This window comes from Rhamphochromis longiceps, linkage group LG23, assembly GCF_057381845.1.
Source record: "Rhamphochromis longiceps isolate RC_006_pf linkage group LG23, R_longiceps_female_GT1.1, whole genome shotgun sequence".
NCBI classification, from domain to species: domain Eukaryota; kingdom Metazoa; phylum Chordata; class Actinopteri; order Cichliformes; family Cichlidae; genus Rhamphochromis; species Rhamphochromis longiceps.
The window spans coordinates 19,757,563-19,779,565 of NC_140578.1; the positions used below are offsets into that span (position 1 = coordinate 19,757,563).

General features: G+C 41.3%; 1 protein-coding gene across 1 annotated transcript; it reads left to right on the forward strand.

Moving 5' to 3' along the window:
• Positions 1-394: 394 nt before the first annotated feature.
• On the forward strand, positions 395-19,470 carry LOC146641785 (uncharacterized). Its single transcript, XM_085399690.1, has 13 exons — positions 395-444; positions 2,536-2,619; positions 2,704-2,814; positions 2,915-3,028; positions 5,216-5,329; positions 6,913-6,991; positions 9,063-9,291; positions 12,559-14,320; positions 14,414-14,587; positions 15,623-15,796; positions 17,358-17,513; positions 17,839-17,885; positions 18,061-19,470. Exons 1-13 carry the CDS (start codon positions 395-397, stop codon positions 18,627-18,629), a joined length of 3,663 nt encoding a protein of 1,220 aa, XP_085255816.1. The 3' UTR covers positions 18,630-19,470.
• The last annotated feature ends 2,533 nt before the right edge of the window (positions 19,471-22,003 follow it).

The window sequence follows — 22,003 nt, forward strand, 5'->3', positions numbered from 1 at the left end:
TTTGGACCTCTGACATTTTATTAACGGTGTAATGTCTGGTCAACCTTTGATAAATCTTTTGAAATTTCTTAAAGGGCATTTAAAAAGAACAAAGAAAACAAAATTGACATATACAAAATAAATTACAATACCCTTAAAAGCAAATACTGCCCAGAGAGACAGCTGCCTGGTGGAGGTTTGTGCTCTCGCACTGCTTCTTATTTTTCATAGATTAACCCTTTAACCCACTAACTTATGAAAAGTTATCTTTGTGTATTTGAATTTTTGGTCTGTGGATTTAAATTGAAGTTCCACCTTAAATAATAACGCACACGAAAACACATTGTATCTTTTATTGTCTGTGTCATGTGTTGGGCTGGGTGTTTACGCCCATCTTTTTTTTACTTTCACTTTCATGAACTGTGTGGCGCAGGTGATCGTCTCCTGTGGGAAGCTCCGTGAAAGGTAAGTGAAGCACTCTGTAATGTTTTCCTTGCTAACATCAGCTGTGTACAGGTTAGTTCCACCACAAACAGCACAAATTTGCCGCTCCGTTTAGTTGGAACTATGGAGCGGCTCCAGCTGGAACTGGGAAGCAGGGGCTGGGAAAGCTGGCCATTTAATGTTTGTGTACGTGCGTGACCAGCTCAGCAAAGATAAGCTGACGGTCAGCAGCTGATCTCTGAATCGTTGTTAGTGTGGATCCACTATTGATTACTGAAGGGCAGCTTTTTCTCCCGTGGAGCAAAAGTCATTGTTGTTGTTTTTTTTCCTGCTGTGGAGGAAAAGCTTTTTATATCATGGTTGCTAGGCAACCTGGGCAGCGCGACGGAGGCTAGACCGTCCGATTTCACAAGCCTCGCACTTCCGGCCTTAGCGATCTTTGAGTACGCCGCCCTTGTGGACCGTTAAGGCTGCTTACTTTAAGGCTGCAGACCCTGAATTGGGATACAGCCCATGACATGGATTCCTGCTTGTATGCTTGTACCATAATGTCAAGAATAGAGGAACTGCAAAATTCAAACGTACCATAATGCAAGAGGACAACGTAGTGGTGAACCTGGCACTTTAAATAGTGAAGCAATGCCATTTCAGACAAGAGAAAGAATGTCAATAAACCTTAAATCTCATGCCTGTGTTGCTGACAACATCATTTTTATTAGTTTATTGATTTAAAATGAAAAAGATTTGCATGTAATCATACCCAAAGCTTTGACTCTGTGTCTCTTTGTTAAAGAAAAGTGGACTGTGATATACCGAAGGGATCTGATCAACTCAAACAGCTGGAGGCAATAAACACAACTTCACCTCCTGTTTGTCCGAACCAGGATTAGGCTGCATTCACTGGTGCATATCACTAATAATCTCTAACAGATCCGTGTGCCTCCAGCAAATAATGTTAGGGTTTACATGCATTACTTGCATTTAAAAAAAACATAAAATTCAAACAAGAATATCAACCACATATATGCAATTTTATTAGGATAGCATGATGCTGTGCTGGTTCATGACATTGTCTCCCAATAAGAAGGTCCAGGGTTTGATCCTGCCAGACTTTCTGTGTGAAGTTTCATGTTCCTCCCACAGTCCAAAAACATGCATGTTAGGTTACTTGGTGACTCTAAGGTGCCTCTTAAACTATAGCTGCTGGGATAGGCTTTTGCCAGATCATAACACTTAATTGGATAAGCAGTAGAAAATAGATGTATGAACAATTTTCTAAACTAATTCTAGAATTCAAAACTTATCTTATCAAACTTCCTCCGTAAGGGAACTTTCTTCATGTTAAAAGTGAAGCCACCAAGTGCTGCTTATTTGATCATTGGGGCTCTCTGTCTAATGTTGTCAGCACCTTAACCTGACATTGAGATACTGATTTTGTGAGCTAGCTCTATAAAAATAGCTGCTGAGATGAAGCAGAAAAGAAGCAGCTGATATTTGGACAACAAACATGACGGAAAGGAGGATTTCTTTTGATGTGCACATGAATGATTTGTGTTTCATCTGCAGGTGAAGGTAGGAAGTGATGTAGATGTGACTTAAAAGACCCCAAAATTATACAGTGAAACACCAAACAATATGGTGATCCTCTATTAGCAAAGATGGAGATTATAAAGAAACACACACTGACAGGTCAGGCAAAGGTCTGCTAAACAAGCAGAACACCACCTTCTCTCTAGTTTATGAGTTATCTGCTTCAAGGTAAACTTTTATGAGTTACACCAGGGAGTCAAACCTCTCCAATTAGCCGCTTTCTTTGTCAGAGGAACAAGAGCATCAAGAGTCATATACAGTGAGGTTTTGACAATATTAACAAGATAATTGACGTCAATTAGTTGCTCTGCATTGTGTTTAGAGATGGCACTGAAGAAAATAATGGTGGAATTATTTCTTTAACATTAGTTACAGCATTTTTAGATAGACATCTGCAAAGAAAAACAATCCACAGTGCTGTGTTGTCCATTATTTTAGAATTAAGTGTAATTAACAAATAGTCAGACAAAGAGATTTTTCAGTAAATATTTCTAAATGTCCTCTTTCTACTCCGTATGTCAGGAATATGGAGGACAGAGAGGAGGGAGTCCCTCCCTCTAAAACCACTCTGTGTGGGAAACATGAGAGCCAGACCAAAGCTCAGAGGTGAGATGACCATCTCTAACTGTCCATGACTCTTCTCCACATCACAGCTCAGCACTAACATCACTGCTCCATCATTATTCACAGAAAAAAACACAGAATCAAACGCAAACCTGAAACTGGATCCAGCTGTGAGTCTGCCAAAAGTGAGATGTCAACAAATGACGATGTTAAAAGACAGTGCACCTCTGAATCTAAGTAAGCTTATATTACTTTTAGAACAGTTGTTATTAACGCAGGGATAATGTAGTTAAAGTGCTGCAAATATGTCTTCATTTTTTTTTTTTGTTGCTGTCAGGATCACTCAGAGTCCAGGATTTCCTGAACCTAAACCCAGCTGTGTGTCCTTGAAGAGCAACCAGTCAAAGGGCATTGGAGAAACCTTTAAAGCGGAACTTTCTGAGATAGAGAGGTATTCTGTACCTAAAGCTGTAACTGTGTTTGAAGCTCTTTTCCCCACTAAGTGTAAAGAATCGACATGATGGGAGCCATTTATGTAGGGAAGAGTATCTGTAGGACTCCGCTCTTCCAGCAGATAATCTCCATGTGTTGTAGACTTATTAAAACAATTCTTATATTTATAGTAAAAATGTGGAACTAGATAGAAAAATGTCTTTAATTCCTAAACAGTTAACACAATACTTTAGTTAAACCTTTTAGTTTAAAGCAGAAAGTCTGCATTTCAATCACATCTTTATTGTTAGATGTAAAATCTATTTTAAATGTGTATAGAAGCTACATTATGAAAAAATTGTCAATGTACAAAAGCTTACAGACCTAACTACAAGATGTCTACCATCTCAGCTTGGACACTTGACATCAAGTTGGCAGCAGCTATTAACTATCACTATAAACCATAACTTGGTTTGCAACATAACAATGACAAATGTAGAATACTGTGACCAACATGAAAATGTCTTATAATATCCTCCATCAACACAGCATGGTTGAATTATATAGGATTAAAGAACAACAACAAAGACAGCATGTCTCTAAATTAGGGCTGAACGATATATCGCATTTGCGATAATATCGCGACATGATTAAGTGCAATTTTCTAACCGCAAAGGCTGCGATTATACATGTCCAAATTCATGGGCTGCATCCTCCTGAGGCCGCATTTGTAGACCGATTACGTCACAGCGACGCGCCGAAGGCTGTCCAAATTCGTAGACTCCTCCGAATGTAGCCGACAAATGCGTCCTCCTTTTCCCCGAATTTGAAGGATGGGTCGGGTGTGTCCTTCGTGGCCTACCATATCCCAGAATTCATAGCGCGGCCCAGCCAAACTCCAGTTTCCAGCAATGGCGGCCGCTACTAAGTTTTAAAATTACTCATACTAATCTTTCTGGGTCACAAAATAAACTTTTAACATATTTTCAGGCGAGAAAGTAGTTGTGTAAACATCAAATATCTGCTCGGTTTATCAAGATATCCCATATTTGCAAAAGTGCTTCGACGTTTTCAGAGGCGTCTGCTACCCACCAGCTCGACAGCTAGCCGGGAGCTCGAGGGTTACTGATGCGGCCGAGAACGGCACAACTCCCGGCACATCATTTTCAGATCACCGCGGAGTTTCGCTGCTCGGGTTAAACGTAATATATAAGTCACTTAGACAACCTAAAAATGTTATTGTTGGGCTTTTTTCAGTGTTTTGTTTGTTCGTGAGTAAATCGGTTTGGCTGAGATTAAAGTTATTAGATTAGATAAAATAAAACTTTATTAATCCCCCGGGTGGGTTCCTCCTTGGTTTTCACACAGCTGACTAAACGTCAAACAGAAAACTTATTAAACAGAAGTATGAGACAGTCGAGAATTTACACCAGTGTCTGGTTATATTTTAGATAGCAAGAAGCAGACGGCCGAGTTTATTAAACTCCACCGAGACAGCGGTGACGCTAATCAGAACTAGACCGTCCAATTTCACGCCTTTAAACTTTAAAGGCGTGTTTGTGTGTGTGTTTATACAATTGCTATTATGTTTGCACTTTATGTGTAATGTTACTGACTGCAGAGATCAGTAAGATGTGTGTATTTTTTATTTATTAGTTTTATTTATTTAATATTATTTTTTAATTGAATGACTGTCTAGTAGTTCACAGATGTCGAAAAACTGAGTGTGGTAAAGCCACTGGTTTTTTTATGTATATTTCTGCAATCTGCACATTGTACTGACTTTCATTTTAATGTTTACACCAGGGTTCCTTGTCAGCACTTTATGCTCAGATGTTTGTAAGCTAAAAATAAACTATTGTGTGTGTTCAAATATACTGTTGTGATTGAAGAAGTTAAATAAAAATGTCAGTCATCAATTCATGCATCACCTCATGTCATCATAACAGAGGTCTGTCTTCCAGGAAAGAACAGTTTAAAATTAATGTAATATAGTATTGGCCATACTATATGATGTATTGCTTGTCCCTGTTTAATAATACAGAAGACAAAGACCTTAAAAAATAATCGCATATCGCATCGCAATCGCAATATTTGGGCAAAAAATCGCAATTAGATTATTTTCCATAATCGTTCAGCCCTACTCTAAATCCAAGTAGGTTGATATCAGTTACTTCTAAAGTTGTTCTATTTCTTTTTCTGTCAGGATCCCTCAGAGAAAAGACTTTCCTGAACCTGAACTCAGCTGCGTGTCCTTAAAAAGCAACCAGTCCAAGGGCATTGGAGAAACGTTTAAAGCACGGCCTTCTGCTGTAAAGAGGTGATCTGATTTGTTGCAACAGTGTCTGTTGTTTTCACCCTTGACAAACACAGCAGTCAGAGTTTAAAGAATAAATGCTGTAGGAGGTGTTTCTGAAGTAAAGTGGCTATAAGACTTCAATTGGTCCAGCAGTCGATGACTGGAAGATGCTAAAAAGCTTGGTGAGCATGACACCACATGAGAAGCAGGGAAGTTCATCTTTATAGAGGTTTATGGATGATTTTGGATTGTTGCATTGAAAAATGAAAGACAGTGTGGGGGAGGCAGTCCTGGATGTTGCTACATGATGTTACCAGCATTAATTTGATTTTTAAAACTGTACCTGTAAGTCAGGAGCTCATGTCAATCTGTCTATATCGAGAAATAACAGGTATTTTTATTTATTTTGGGTTTTTTTGCCAGTATGGATTGATCATTTTATAATAGATACACGGTGATTTAAACATAAAAATGAGATGCAACATGCCAGAAGCCAAGGGAGATGTTTTGTGTTGTTCCATTAAAAGTCTAGAAACAGCAACATATTGGAAATCATTTAAATCGTTTACATAAAAATAGCACACATACTGTTGCAATCCCAGCCTAACACTGGTATAGAGCACTCATATTTCCAGAAGTCCTTTTTATGTTCAGCATTCAAAGATGTATCTCAGCAAGAAATGCAGCCAACCTCCATTTTTCTTACTTCTAGTTATTCCTTATAGCCCAAAGTTCTTTCCCTTCACTCGTCTTTATATAGACCATATTAGCTTCAGTTTGATAAAATAGCTCTTTGCTGTAAAATTGTTTCCAATTCTTTGTTTGCTTCTGTACAAAAATCCATCCATTCAAATCATCCATTTTTCTGTGTTTGCTTCCTTTTCATTTTCAAAAGCTTCCCTTAAAATTAACTTCCCTCTCATAACAGTTTTAACTCTGCGTCACAAAATGGTGGAACTATTGTACTCTCTATGTTTTCTGCTATGAATCATTTGTTCTCCTTTTTAATTTCTCTGAATCTCTGATTGTTGAACATACCTACATTTCTTTTCCACAGAGTATTTACAGTCCTCCCATTTTGATAAAAATGAAGGCAAATTATACTGTGATCAGACAGGTTATTATCGCTTCTCACTTGTCTCTATCTTGCAGTCTTCCCATTTATGTCTGTTGTGTACTTAAACAGTCTACCATAAAGAAGACTGAGTGTAGAGATGAGTAACATGTATAACCCTTCTCTGAAGGATGGAGTTTTCTCCACATCACAGAGTGAATTTTATCTACAGGACTGTAACGTGTCATAAGAAAATGAAAAAGAAAGTTTTTCACATGACTATTTGCACTCCTGTGCAAATCAGTAGTTTATAGAAACATCTTTAGCAGCAATGAGTCAAAGTCAATCTCTTCTGTATGACTTTATCAGTTACTTACATCAGAGTGGATGAGTTATGGCCCAGTCTTCTTTAATGTTGCTTCACTTCTTTGAGGCTTGTTAGTGTTAGTTTCATGTATCTGAATTGAATCTCTGTTCAAATACAAACATCACTTTATAGACCTATGTGGACAGAAATAATCTGAACAATTTTTTTATGATTCCTCCACAGAGTGGACAAGGGGACCTCTGAGTCTCAAAGTGGTCAGTCTGTGCAGCAGCATCAAATGCATATGGACACCATATTTATGGTCTGTACATGTGAACCAACTACTTTTATATACAGTGGGGCAAAAAAGTATTTAGTCAGCCACCGATTGTGCAAGTTCCCCCACTTAAAATGATGACAGAGGTCAGTAATTTGCACCAGAGGTACACTTCAACTGTGAGAGACAGAATGTGAAAAAAAAATCCATGAATCCACATGGTAGGATTTGTAAAGAATTTATTCGTAAAATAGGGTGGAAAATAAGTATTTGGTCAATAACAAAAATACAACTTGTAACTTTGTAACATAACCTTTGTTGGCAATAACAGAGGTCAAACGTTTACTATAGGTCTTTACCAGGTTTGCACACACAGTAGCTGGTATTTTGGCCCATTCCTCCATGCAGATCTTCTCGAGAGCAGTGATGTTTTGGGGCTGTCGCCGAGCAACATGGACTTTCAACTCCCGCCACAGATTTTCTATGGGGTTGAGGTCTGGAGACTGGCTAGGCCACTCCAGGACTTTCAAATGCTTCTTACGGAGCCACTCCTTTGTTGCCCGGGCGGTGTGTTTTGGATCATTGTCATGTTGGAAGACCCAGCCTCGTTTCATCTTCAAAGTTCTCACTGATGGAAGGAGGTTTTGGCTCAAAATCTCACGATACATGGCCCCATTCATTCTGTCCTTAACACGGATCAGTCGTTCTGTCCCCTTGGCAGAAAAACAGCCCCATAGCATGATGTTTCCACCCCCATGCTTCACAGTAGGTATGGTGTTCTTGGGATGCAACTCAGTATTCTTCTTCCTCCAAACACGACGAGTTGAGTTTATACCAAAAAGTTCTACTTTGGTTTCATCTGACCACATGACATTCTCCCAATCCTCTGCTGTATCATCCATGTGCTCTCTGGCAAACTTCAGACGGGCCTGGACATGCACTGGCTTCAGCAGCGGAACACGTCTGGCACTGCGGGATTTGATTCCCTGCCGTTGTAGTGTGTTACTGATGGTGACCTTTGTTACTTTGGTCCCAGCTCTCTGCAGGTCATTCACCAGGTGCCCCCGTGTGGTTCTGGGATCTTTGCTCACCGTTCTCATGATCATTTTGACCCCACGGGATGAGATCTTGCGTGGAGCCCCAGATCGAGGGAGATTATCAGTGGTCTTGTATGTCTTCCATTTTCTGATGATTGCTCCCACAGTTGATTTTTTCACACCAAGCTGCTTGCCTATTGTAGATTCACTCTTCCCAGTCTGGTGCAGGTCTACAATACTTTTCCTGGTGTCCTTCGAAAGCTCTTTGGTCTTGGCCATGGCGGAGTTTGGAGTCTGACTGTTTGAGGCTGTGGACAGGTGTCTTTTATACAGATGATGAGTTCAAACAGGTGCCATTCATACAGGTAACGAGTGGGGGACAGAAAAGCTTCTTACAGAAGACGTTACAGGTCTGTGAGAGCCAGAGATTTTCCTTGTTTGAGGTGACCAAATACTTATTTTCCACCCTAATTTACGAATAAATTCTTTACAAATCCTACCATGTGGATTCATGGATTTTTTTTCACATTCTGTCTCTCACAGTTGAAGTGTACCTCTGGTGCAAATTACTGACCTCTGTCATCATTTTAAGTGGGGGAACTTGCACAATCGGTGGCTGACTAAATACTTTTTTGCCCCACTGTACATACCAAACAATACTGTGCCATTTTTATTTATAAAGCATGCATTTAACATGTCCCAGGCCATGGTATCTTTCCATTAGGGGTTTTGCAGAAATCATGTAAAATGCGCATGTAATAAAAAAATAAACCCACACACGCTATAATCCACATAAATGATTCGCCAATCTTTGCCAATCTGATCACCTGTCCAGTGCAATTCCTACGCTGGAATATACGTCATCACATTGTCAGCATGAACTATCACATAGAATAGACTAAAAAGGTATAAAACAACTACAATGGACCAAAGTGCTGTACAGATGAACAAACACACCCATTCTTCTCACTGTCATCTCCATGCTACAGTTTGTAAACTAGCAGATTGTCAGTCAGTTCCAACACAGACACTGCATTACTTCAGTTTGATTTGGTCATTCAAACAATATTCTATTCTAGGAGCTGGAGGGTAACGTCATCACTTTTGTGAAGAATGAGTTGAAGAAGATCCAGAAGGTTCTCAGTCCGGATTATTGCGAATGCTTGAAGAGGCAAAAGGAGGATGAGGAGGTGTTGGAAGGTAGGGATGAAGAGAAGAGGAGGAGCAGCAAAGAGGCTTTTCTGAAAATCATACTGGACTTCCTGAGGAAAATGGACCAGGAGGAGCTGGCTGACCGTCTGCAGAGTAGTAAGAGGATTTCTCGTAGAATTTAAACCACTGGTTAAATGGGACATTTACCAATATCTTCATTTTATTGAAGCAACCACACTGCGAGTGAACTATATATATATATATATATACAGTGGGGCAAAAAAGTATTTAGTCAGCCACCGATTTTGCAAGTTCCCCAACCTAAAATGATGACAGAGGTCAGTAATTTGCACCAGAGGTACACTTCAACTGTGAGAGACAGAATGTGAAAAAAAAAATCCATGAATCCACATGGTAGGATTTGTAAAGAATTTATTCGTAAATCAGGGTGAAAAATAAGTATTTGGTCAATAACAAAAATACAACTCAATACTTTGTAACATAACCTTTGTTGGCAATAACAGAGGTCAAACGTTTACTATAGGTCTTTACCAGGTTTGCACACACAGTAGCTGGTATTTTGGCCCATTCCTACATGCAGATCTTCTCGAGAGCAGTGATGTTTTGGGGCTGTCGCCGAGCAACACGGACTTTCAACTCCCGCCACAGATTTTCTATGGGGTTGAGGTCTGGAGACTGGCTAGGCCACTCCAGGACTTTCAAATGCTTCTTACGGAGCCACTCCTTTGTTTCCCGGGCGGTGTGTTTTGGATCATTGTCATGTTGGAAGACCCAGCCTCGTTTCATCTTCAAAGTTCTCACTGATGGAAGGAGGTTTTGGCTCAAAATCTCACGATACATGGCCCCATTCATTCTGTCCTTAACACGGATCAGTCGTCCTGTCCCCTTGGCAGAAAAACAGCCCCATAGCATGATGTTTCCACCCCCATGCTTCACAGTAGGTATGGTGTTCTTGGGATGCAACTCAGTATTCGTCTTCCTCCAAACACGACGAGTTGAGTTTATACCAAAAAGTTCTACTTTGGTTTCATCTGACCACATGACATTCTCCCAATCCTCTGCTGTATCATCCATGTGCTCTCTGGCAAACTTCAGACGGGCCTGGACATGCACTGGCTTCAGCAGCGGAACACGTCTGGCACTGCGGGATTTGATTCCCTGCCGTTGTAGTGTGTTACTGATGGTGACCTTTGTTACTTTGGTCCCAGCTCTCTGCAGGTCATTCACCAGGTGCCCCCGTGTGGTTCTGGGATCTTTGCTCACCGTTCTCATGATCATTTTGACCCCACGGGATGAGATCTTGCGTGGAGCCCCAGATCGAGGGAGATTATCAGTGGTCTTGTATGTCTTCCATTTTCTGATGATTGCGCCCACAGTTGATTTTTTCACACCAAGCTGCTTGCCTATTGTAGATTCACTCTTCCCTGTCTGGTGCAGGTCTACAATACTTTTCCTGGTGTCCTTCGAAAGCTCTTTGGTCTTGGCCATGGCGGAGTTTGGAGTCTGACTGTTTGAGGCTGTGGACAGGTGTCTTTTATACAGATGATGAGTTCAAACAGGTGCCATTCATACAGGTAACGAGTGGGGGACAGAAAAGCTTCTTACAGAAGACGTTACAGGTCTGTGAGAGCCAGAGATTTTCCTTGTTTGAGGTGACCAAATACTTATTTTCCACCCTGATTTACGAATAAATTCTTTACAAATCCTACCATGTGGATTCATGGATTTTTTTTTAACATTCTGTCTCTCACAGTTGAAGTGTACCTCTGGTGCAAATTACTGACCTCTGTCATCATTTTAGGTGGGGGAACTTGCACAATCGGTGGCTGACTAAATACTTTTTTGCCCCACTGTATATATACATATATATATATATATATATATATATATATATATATATATATATATATATATATATATATACACTCAACAAAAATATAAACGCAACACCTTTGTTACTGCTCCCATTCTCCATGGGATGGACGTAGAGACCTAAAATTCATTCCAGATACACAATATAACCATCCCTCCCAAACAGTGGTCACAAATCAGTCCAAATGTGTGGTAGTGGGCACATCTGCTATATTGAGATAATCCATCCCACCTCACAGGTGTGCCACATCAGGATGCTGATCTGACATCATGAATAGTGCACAGGTGTACCTCAGACTGCCCACAACAAAAGGCCACCCTGGAATGTGCAGTTTTGTCTCACAGCAAAATGCCACAGATGCCACAAGCAATGAGGGAGCGTGCAATTGGCATGCTGACAGCAGGAATGTCAACCAGATCTGTCGCCCGTGCATTGAATGTTCATTTCTCAACCATAAGCCGTCTCCACAGGCGTTTCAGAGAATATGGCAGCACATCCAACCGGCCTCACAACCGCAGACCTCGTGTAACCACACCAGCCCAGGACCTCCACATCCAGCAGGTTCACCTCCAAGATCGTCTGAGACCAGCCACCCAGACAGCTGCTGGAACGATTGGTTTGCACAACCAAACAATTTCTGCACAAACTGTCAGAAACCATCTCAGGGACGCTCAACTGCATGCCCGTCGTCCTCATCTGGGTCTTGACCTGACTCCAGCTCGTCGCCGTAACAGACTTGTGTGGGCAAATGCTCACATTCGATGGCGTCTGGCACGTTGGAGAGGTGTGCGCTTCACGGATGAATCATGGTTCACATTGTTCAGGGCAGATGGCAGCTGAGAATGTCCCAGTTCTTGCATGGCCAGCATACTCACCGGACATGTCACCCATTGAGCATGTTCGGGATGTGCTTGACCGGCGTATACGACAGCGTGTACCAGTTCCCACGAATATCCAACAACCTCGCACAGCCATTGAAGTGGAGTGGACCAACATTCCACAGGCCACAATTGACAATCTGATAGACTCCATGCGACGATGTGTTGCACTGCATGAGGCAAATGGTGGTCACACCAGATACTGACCGGTTCTGGGTCCCCAGACCCCCAATAGCGCAAAAAACTGCACATTCCAGGGTGGCCTTTTGTTGTGGGCAGTCTGAGGTACACCTGTGCACTACTCATGATGTCAGATCAGCATCCTGATGTGGCACACCTGTGAGGTGGGATGGATTATCTCAATATAGCAGATGTGCCCACTACCACACATTTGGACTGATTTGTGACCACTGTTTGGGAGGGATGGTTATATTGTGTATCTGGAATGAATTTTAGGTCTCTACGTCCATCCCATGGGGAATGGGAGCAGTAACAAAGGTGTTGCGTTTATATTTTTGTTGAGTGTACACATATATATATATATATATATATATATATATATATATATATATATATATATATATATATATATATATAATATTTTTATTAATGAATTTCTTTATTTCTTTCATTGGTTTTGTTTTCATTTAGGAACACATGGTGTTGTTTGCCACGTTCTTAAATCTACCCTGAAGAAGAAGTTCCAGTGTGTGTTTGAGGGGATCGCTAAAGCAGGAAACCCAACCCTTCTGAATCAGATCTACACAGAGCTCTACATCACGGAGGGAGGGACTGCAGAGGTCAATGATGAACATGAGATCAGACAGATTGAAACAACATCCAGGAAAGCAGACAGACCAGAAACAACAATCAGACAAGAAGACATCTTTAAAGCCTCACTTGGAAGAGATGAACCAATTAGAACAGTGCTGATAAAGGGAGTGGCTGGCATTGGGAAAACTGTCCTAACACAAAAGTTAATTCTGGACTGGGCTGAAGACAAAGCCAATGAGGACATTCAGTTTATATTTCCATTCAGTTTCAGAGAGCTGAATGTTCTGAAAAAGGAAAAGTTCAGCCTGGTGGAACTTGTTCATCACTTCTTTACTGAAACCAAAGAAGCAGGAATCTCCAGCTTTGAAGAGTTTAAAGTTTTGTTCATCTTTGATGGTCTGGATGAGTGTCGACTTCCTCTGGACTTCCGCAGAACTAAAGTCCTAACTGATCCTAGAAAGTCCACCTCAGTGGATGTGCTGTTAATAAACCTTATCAGGGGTAAACTACTTCCCTCTGCTCACCTCTGGATAACCACACGACCTGCAGCAGCCAGTCAGATCCCTCCTAAATATGTAGATATGGTGACAGAGGTCAGAGGTTTCACTAGATCACAGAAGGACGAGTACTTTAGGAAGAGATTCAGAGATGAGGAACAGGCCTGCAGGATCATCTCCCACATCAAGACATCACGGAGCCTCCACATCATGTGCCACATCCCAGTCTTCTGCTGGATCACTGCTACAGTTCTGGAGGATATGCTGAAAACCAGAGAGGAAGGGGAACTGCCTGAGACCCTGACTGAGATGTACATCCACTTTCTGGTGGTTCAGGCCAAAGTGAAGAAGGTCAAGTATGATGATGGAGTTGAGACAGATCCACACTGGAGTGTGGAAAATACAAAGATTATTGAGTCTCTGGGAAAACTGGCTTTTGAGCAGCTGCAGAAGGGAAACCTGATCTTCTATGAATCAGACCTGACAGAGTGTGGCATCGATATCACAGCAGCCTCAGTGTACTCAGGAGTGTTCACACAGATCTTTATAGAGGAGAGAGGACTGTACCAGGACAGGGTGTTCTGCTTTGTCCATCTTAGCATTCAAGAGTTTCTGGCTGCTCTTCATGTCCATCTGACTTTCATTAACTCTGGAGTCAATCTGCTAGAAGAACAACAAACAGGTACACACCTTTACCAGAGTGCTGTGGACAAGGCCTTACAAAGTCCAAATGGACACCTGGACTTGTTCCTTCGTTTCCTTCTTGGTCTGTCACTGGAGACCAATCAGAGTCTCCTACGAGGTCTGTTAAACCAAACAGGAAGTAGCTCACAGACCAATCAGGAAACCGTCCAGTACATCAAGAAGAAGATCAATGAGAATCTATCTGCAGAGAAAAACATCAACCTGCTCCATTGTCTGAATGAACTGAATGATCGTTCTCTAGTAAAAGAGATCCAACAGTACTTGAGATCAGGACGTCTCTTCACAGATAAACTGTCTCCTGCTCAGTGGTCAGCTCTGGTCTTCATCTTGCTGTCAGCAGAAGAAGATCTGGATGTGTTTGATCTGAAGAAGTACTGTGTTTCAGAAGAGGCTCTACTGAGACTGCTGCCAGTGGTCAAAGCCTCCAAGAAAGCTCTGTAAGTTATTGTCAAGTTAACATTATTTGAATACATTGCTCTGGTTCAGTGATGGGGGGGAAAAAACTTGCCTTCATCTTTATGTCTTTTCAGATTGAGTGAGTGTTTCCTTTCAGAAAGAAGCTGTGAAGCTCTGTCTACAGTTCTCAGCTCTCAGTCCTCTAGACTGAAACAGCTGGAACTAGGCAACAATGACCTACAACATTCAGGAGTACAGCTGTTATCAGTTGGATTGAAGAGTCAACACTGCACACTTGAAACTCTCAGGTCAGAGCAACTCACAGTTTGGTTTATATGTTTTTTAGATATTTGTCTAAAGTTTCCGATTCATAAATCTCTTTAAGTTACAACAAGTACAGATCAGTGACAAAGTAATTAAAGACAAGAAGCACAGGTATTTATGCAGCAGCAACTTATGTTGCTGACAACGAATAAAGGTCTCTTGTTTGATTTAACTGACTGGCTTCGGCTAACCTCCACACCACATGCCTGCTGGACCTGCTAGCCGCTACTTCCTTGCCAGACTGCTGTTACAGTGTGTACAATGATTGTGCAAAATAAACTGTCCTATATTTCTGAAGTTCAGGTAGAAACTGTACCTGAATCTATTGGTGTGGTTGTAGATGCTTATATACTTCATACCTGATGGCAGGACCATAAAGAGTGTATGGGTGGGGTGGCTGGAATCAGGGAGGATCCGGTGGACCTTCTTCTTACAACCCTATCTGAACAGGTCCTGGATGGCTGGCAGTTCAGACCCAGTGATATGATCTGATCTGATCACCTTTCATACTTTTCTTTTTTCATCTTTTCAATTTCATTTATATAGCGCCAAATCACAACAACGGTCGCCTCAAGGCGCTTTATATTGTACAGTAGATCGTACAATAATAGAGCCATAGAGCTTTGTGGTCCAGAGCCATTACAACTGCCATACCAAATCATGATAGAGCCAGACAGAATACTCTCGATGGTGCATCCATAAAAGTTGGGGAGTTTTCAAGGGTCCATGCCAAACCTCCTCAGCACACTTTTGCTGCTTTTGTGATCACATCCACGTGATGACCAGATCAGATCTTCAATGATGCTGATGCCCAGGAACCTGAAGCATCTGACACTCTCCCCTCAATGAAAATGGGTATGTGTCCTCCACCCTGCACTTTCCTGTAGTCCACAATGAGCTCCGAGGACTTGCATACATTGAGCAGCAGGTTGTTGTACAATACTATGATGTCAGGGCTCTCACCTCTGCTCTGTAAGCAGACTCGTCTCCATCAAAAATTTTGTACAATATCTTTTCAGGATGAACGGCTGTAACCTCTCAGAAAGAAGCTGTGAAAGTCTGTCCTCAGTTCTTAGCTTCCAGTTCTCCAGTGTGAGAGACCTGGATTTGAGTAACAACGACCTGCAGGATTCAGGAGTGACACTCCTGTCAGCTGGACTGCAGAGTCCACACTGCAAACTGGAAGCTCTAAGGTCAGGGTTCATCACACTGTTAAACTCATGAACTCAAAATTACATTGTTTTAATTGTTTGGATTTCATATTCACTTTACTCAACCATCGGTGTTTATGTGTTCTATGATGTGCTTGCAAAAGTGAACGGGTACCCTGAAGACCATATGCTGCAATTAGTATCCAGTACACAATAATACTATTTAGCTGTGCATGGGCATTGTTAGTGACACTTCAGAAACAGAAAATGTAGCTTAGACTTACTAATGAAAACCAGTCCTTATGAACATTTGAAAGGGTTTTAAATACAAATGATCACATATTTGAGATCTGTTAATCAGCAAGTAAGAATGTGAGTCAACATTTATTATAGGGCTAAATTCCATTTGCGTGTCTATCTGTTCAAGCTTTCCATTTGACTGGAAAAATAAATATTAAACATATCCTTCCATCACTTACTGAAAAGTTTGGTTCTAAACTGTCAGTATTGGGGAGTACCGGCGTTACGTATTTAAAATACAAAATATGAGTAACTGTATTCCATTACAGTTAACGTTTAAAAAGGTGGTATTCAGAATACAGTTACTGAAATAAATGGATTACATGGCGGTATTTTCCTGTTTCATATGTTAGGCTATGCCCTCTCTATTTCTGGTAATTCCATGCCGGTGGAAACGCAAACAAAACATGCATTAAGAGGCTCTAATGCCTGTGTCTCAATCTCGCAGTATGTCACCCATACTTGTGGCCCGCATAATGACGTGAAGAAATATTTTTAAAAATGATTACTCAAAAGATTATTTAATGTGAAGGCAATAGGCAGAGTGTTACAGGCATAGCCCTAAAGAATGTAGCCCTATGGGCAGTGCAGTCCATGCTGCAGGGAGAATGGACTGCCATACCGAGCCCAGTTGTAATTAAGCTATTAAGACTCGACTGTACACTGTGTTCGTGTTTTCCTCCGAAGCAATAAGTTCCGTTGGAGCAGCCTTTCAACGCCTCTGTCTGTCTCACTAGCAACGTTGACCCAGACAACAAAGTAAAGCTAGTTTTCAGCTACGAGCCCGACACGGAACCCGACGTATTAGCCAGAGGTCCCTTTACTACGGTTTGGAGCCGCGGACCTGTTTTATATACGTGCAGAATAGTTTTCCATATGAGATCACTGCAAAAAGTGCAGCCTTACCTGCAGCATGATAAAGCATGATAATATATTAAGTAATCCAAATTATTCAGAATACATTACTGTCATTGAGTAATGTAACGGAATACGTTACAAAATACATTTTGGGGCATGTATTCTGTAATCTGTATTGGAATATATTTTAAAAGTAACCTTCCCAACACTGTAAACTGAATATAGAGGTTGCATTAACTATATTCGTGTCTAAAACTCACGAAATCAGTGTTTTTCCAAGTATCAAAATTCTATTTCCACTGCCAAAATCTGAGGGAACCATACTGTCTCCTCTCTTGTTAATTTTTTTTTTAGTTATTTATGTTTGAGTCATTAATTAAAATGTGGACCAAGTCCCAGTTTTTATAAATTCTTCCCCACTTGTGGTGTTTTGTGTGTCTCACAGTCTGTCAGGCTGTCTGGTTACAGAGAAAGGCTGTGATTCCCTTACATCAGCTGTAACCGCCAACACTACTCATCTGAGAGTGCTGGACCTGAGCTACAATCATCCTGGAGAGACAGGAGTGAATCTCCTGAAGCAGCTGACTCTGGAGACTCTCAGGTATGGAGTGACTGGCTGCAGCCATGTACAATGTTGATAGAGGAAAAAGGAGTGGAAATTTTTTCTTTGTCCTTCACTAAGTGCTGGTAGTTTTTTCTCCTTTTCTTTAAGCCAGAATATGAACTTTATATGAACAATCACACATATAGGACCAGTTTTACATGCAGGGGATTTCTCAGAAGAACACCTGGGACATTAATTCTGTGCCTAACTTACTGTTTCATGATTTCCCATTAGTAAATTATTTAACACACACAACATATTGGTTTACATATTATTTATGCTGAAAGAGACTGTGCTGGTCTGACCCCCCTCCTTCTCTCAGGGTGGAGCCTGCTGGAGTCCAATGGTTGAGACCAGGTCTGAGGAAGTGTAAGTGTGTTTTTAATGTGATTCATGAAAATAAAGCAGCACACATTCAACCATCTTCAAACTGTCACATCACTCATTCACATCTCTGATGTCAGGACTCACCATCAAAGTGTCAATCAATGAACAGATGATGGATCAATAACTGCAGCTGGATTGTGTTTGTTCTCTCCATTAGATTCCTGTCAACTCACAATCGACACAAACACAGTACACACAAACCTCAAACTGTCTGACAACAACAGGACGGTGACACATGTGGAAGAGGTTCAGTCATATCCTGATCATCCAGACAGATTTGATGACCGTCCTCAGCTGCTGTGCAGAGATGGTCTGACTGGTCGCTGCTACTGGGAGGTCGAGTGGAGAGGCAGGGTTGACATTTCAGTGAGTTACGGAGGAATCAGAAGGAAAGGAGACAATATTAGTTGTTTGTTTGGTGGAAATGATCAGTCCTGGAGTCTGAGCTGCTCTGAAAATCGTTATTTTGTCTGGCACAATAACCAAAAGACATGTTTTTCTTCATCCTCCTCCTCTGTCTCTAACAGAGTAGGAGTGTATGTGGACTGTCCTGCTGGCACTCTGTCCTTCTACAGAGTCTCCTCTGACACTCTGATCCACCTCCACACCTTCAACACCACATTCACTGAACCTCTTTATGCTGGGTTTGCGTTCAGGCCTGTTTCTTCATTGTGTTTGTGTAAATCTGTAGAATCAGAGATTTTCCAGGCAAACAGAAACTGTTGAACAGATAATGCAGTCTGTACGTGTCTGTCACTTTCCTTGTAAACTTTGTCTCCTTAGTCCTTTAACGATGAAAGCTACAATTATTCCAGCATCCACATGTTGTTTTTCTGTCCTCCTCCTCCACTCACAGCTTTATAGTGAAGTATGCTGTGTTTCTCTAAACTTAACTCACCTGAGATGCTTTAGTTTGCTGTTCGCAGTTAGTTTGCTGTACATGAGACACACTGTGATATCAGGGAGGAATCACTGAGCTACACAAACCCAGAAGATGAATTTACAAACTCTTCAGAGACATTCACACATCATTTTTCAGTGAACAAAAGTGTAGAGACCAGCCGGGGTTTATCCAGATTTTATTCATAATTAATGACTTAAATGAACTTGCGTTGTTGCATCAGTTTCTGTTTTATTATATCAGTGATATGGATGATCAACCGTGCTGATTTTATTAAATGCATGTTAATATTAATGTCCCGTGACCTTCAAGCAACTGCTATAACTACTGTAGTTTTCTTATTTGTTATGCTTAATTTGTCCACTGGGTCAGTCTGTAGAGAGTAGTGTCTCTCCTCAGTGTAAAACATTATCGCAGACCTTATAACAATGTTTCGTTCTTCAAAGAGACCCAAAACTGCACTTCTGCCACTGAAAACACTAGCATGAACATTCACCCTTCCCTTAGCTGTTAATCAGAGGTTGGTTATAAGGAACAGCTGTCATCTACTCTTGAGCTCTGGCAACTTGCACTCATTCCTGTTCAAGGTGGCAAAGATTACAGGTTGTTGTTAAGTATTGCAGACTGGATTCATTTCTCCTGGCAACTGCTTAATCTGTATAACCATTAAAGGGTGGCCTAAACACTACTGCTGTCTTGTTGTAGCTTTGCTGTCATTTACTACTGGCATTGGCTGGTTCCTTGTTTTATGCTGTTTTAGCGTTAATTGTTTGTTATATTTTAATCATGCTTTTAAAGGAGTTGCATTTTAGGGTGTTTGAATTCGTTCTTGTTTCTTTTATATCTCGTTTACTGAGTTGTTTTGTGTTTTATATGTCACAATATATAGTTGTTGTTTTTTGTTCTGTTTTTATTTTTTGATTTAGCTTTAGTGGAGGCATGGCTGCTTGTTGTGGAGGCTAGGGATATGTGGTGGAATTCCCTCTGATGCATGTGAGCAGTAGCAGTTTTTGATACGGGCGACACGGGCGGTTGCCCGGGGCGGCATTGTGGTGGGGGGCGGCATCACGGGCATCGGCAAAAAAAAAAAAATTGCTCGTACTCATGCTGCCCCGACATCATGCCAGCACATATTGGGAATGGTACAGGCACCGATCGGTTTTCTATCACCCATTTGCTGGGAGTAAGGGCGCCCTTCGTTTGCGAGGTGTGCACAGGGAGGAGAGGGCAGGGCGGCGGGGGATTCACTGGTGGCTGGAGCAGCATCTAATAACCAACTCGCAAAATAAAACAAAACAACAAACACGAAAACACCAGACATTATGATACAGACATAATCTGCACCGATGTTTTATAGAAATTCTATACGCGAAAAGTGAGCACGAGAGCCCTCGGTGCGCCTATTGCTGCTGAAGTCAAAGTAAACTTTATTGTCATCTCCGCTACACACAGTACAGAATATAGAGAGACGAGAGGACGAGGCTCCAGTTACAGCAGTGCAAGTAAACAAACAATAAATATAAGAATAAGAAGAGTAAGAAAACAAATATACACTTTAGGACTTGGGGCAAAGGGATCAATAACAATTTAAAATTTATAATTTACTGTTTGATGATTTAAAGTCTCACACACAACCCGTGGAAAGGGGTTCATAATGTTGTAAATCCAAGCCCATTATGTATTCATGATTTGAATCCTGGGTTGTGTGAAATCCCAGAAATACACCTTAGACAAAGTGAATCTGTGAACTAAGGTGTAGGTCTATTAGGTTATGTTGTGGCGATCCTCGAGTTGGGGGATTTGTGTTCATACTGGAGTGCAAAATGAAAACCAATGTAAGATGGACAAGAAAAGTTCAAAGCCATCAGGTGCTCAGTTTAGAAAAAATAGAAAAGAAGAGGAAGAGAAACGAGCAAAAGATACAGGTAAGCAGATGTGTCATTGGATAATGACAGGTCATGTATCGTGAAATTATCAGAGTCAGAATACTTTATTAATCCCTAAGGAAATAATGTGGATTACAGTTGCTCCAAGAAGAAATGGTAAATTGTTGCTTTGTCCTGTTCTCATTGTATGACGAATTATGATGGCTGTTTGGTAGCCGTTTGCATACAATGCATACTCTCCCTAAATTCATGTGTGTGTGTTTCTCTGGTGAATTTCGACAACAGTTTTATGTTAATGTACAATCCTTAATATGTTTTATGGGGGGGGGCGCCAGAGGGAGTGTTCGCCCAGGGCGCCAAACAGGCTAGGACCGCCACTGCATGTGAGTGTACACACCGGGAAATGGGTATAACGCACCATTTAAATTGCAGTGACAGTGGCAGTGAGGATTGCAGACCCATACTCCGGAACAGTAGGAGGCGGTAATGCTCCTTTACGTTGGTTGCCAACCGCCGTTAAACACGAAGAAGAAGAAGAAGTGAGGATTGCAGAGAGACTACACGGGTGAGTAATTGGTGGCACCTTTGGGCACTCCTTCCTTTAGGTTGCCTCCCGAAGTGGTTAGTCTCCACCATTTTGTTAAATTATTTTACTGAGTTCCATTTTAACTAGGGTGGCAGTGAATCTTGTCCTTTTAATTAATGTTTGTTGATAAAGTATTTTAATTAACTGTTTTGTATTGTCAGTCCTTCTACCTAAAAAGTGTGGGTGTCAACTTTACTGGTTTTCCTCCTTCGTGCTGCCACATAAGGAAGAAGCTTCAGCATATTTAAGTAAATCTATCCTGTATCCCCAACTGCTCAGTGTATGTTTGTCTTAAACCCCTCTTAGAAACTCTGGCACTACCTGCATTTCAGTATTCTGCAAACCTCAGGTTTGTATCTTGCAATAAATGTTTGTATGTTCTGGATCTCTTTGTGGTTTGTCTGTGTCATTTTTCTTTTGTGAACAAAACAACATCTTATCTGCTCTCCAAGCAGAAGTTTCCTTAGGTATTTTGGTAAATGGCCTGCATTTGTATAGCACTTTTCTAGTCCTTAAAGGCCCCAAAGCGCTTTACACTACAGTCAGTCATTCACCCATTCACACACTGGTGATAGCAAACTACATTGTAGCCACAGCTGCCCTGGGGTGCACTGACAGAGGCGAGGCTGTCGGACACAGGCGCCACCGGGCCCTCTGACCACCACCAGTAGGCAAACATGGGGTTAGTATCTTGCCCAAGGATATTTGGCATGCAGCCAGGAGGCAG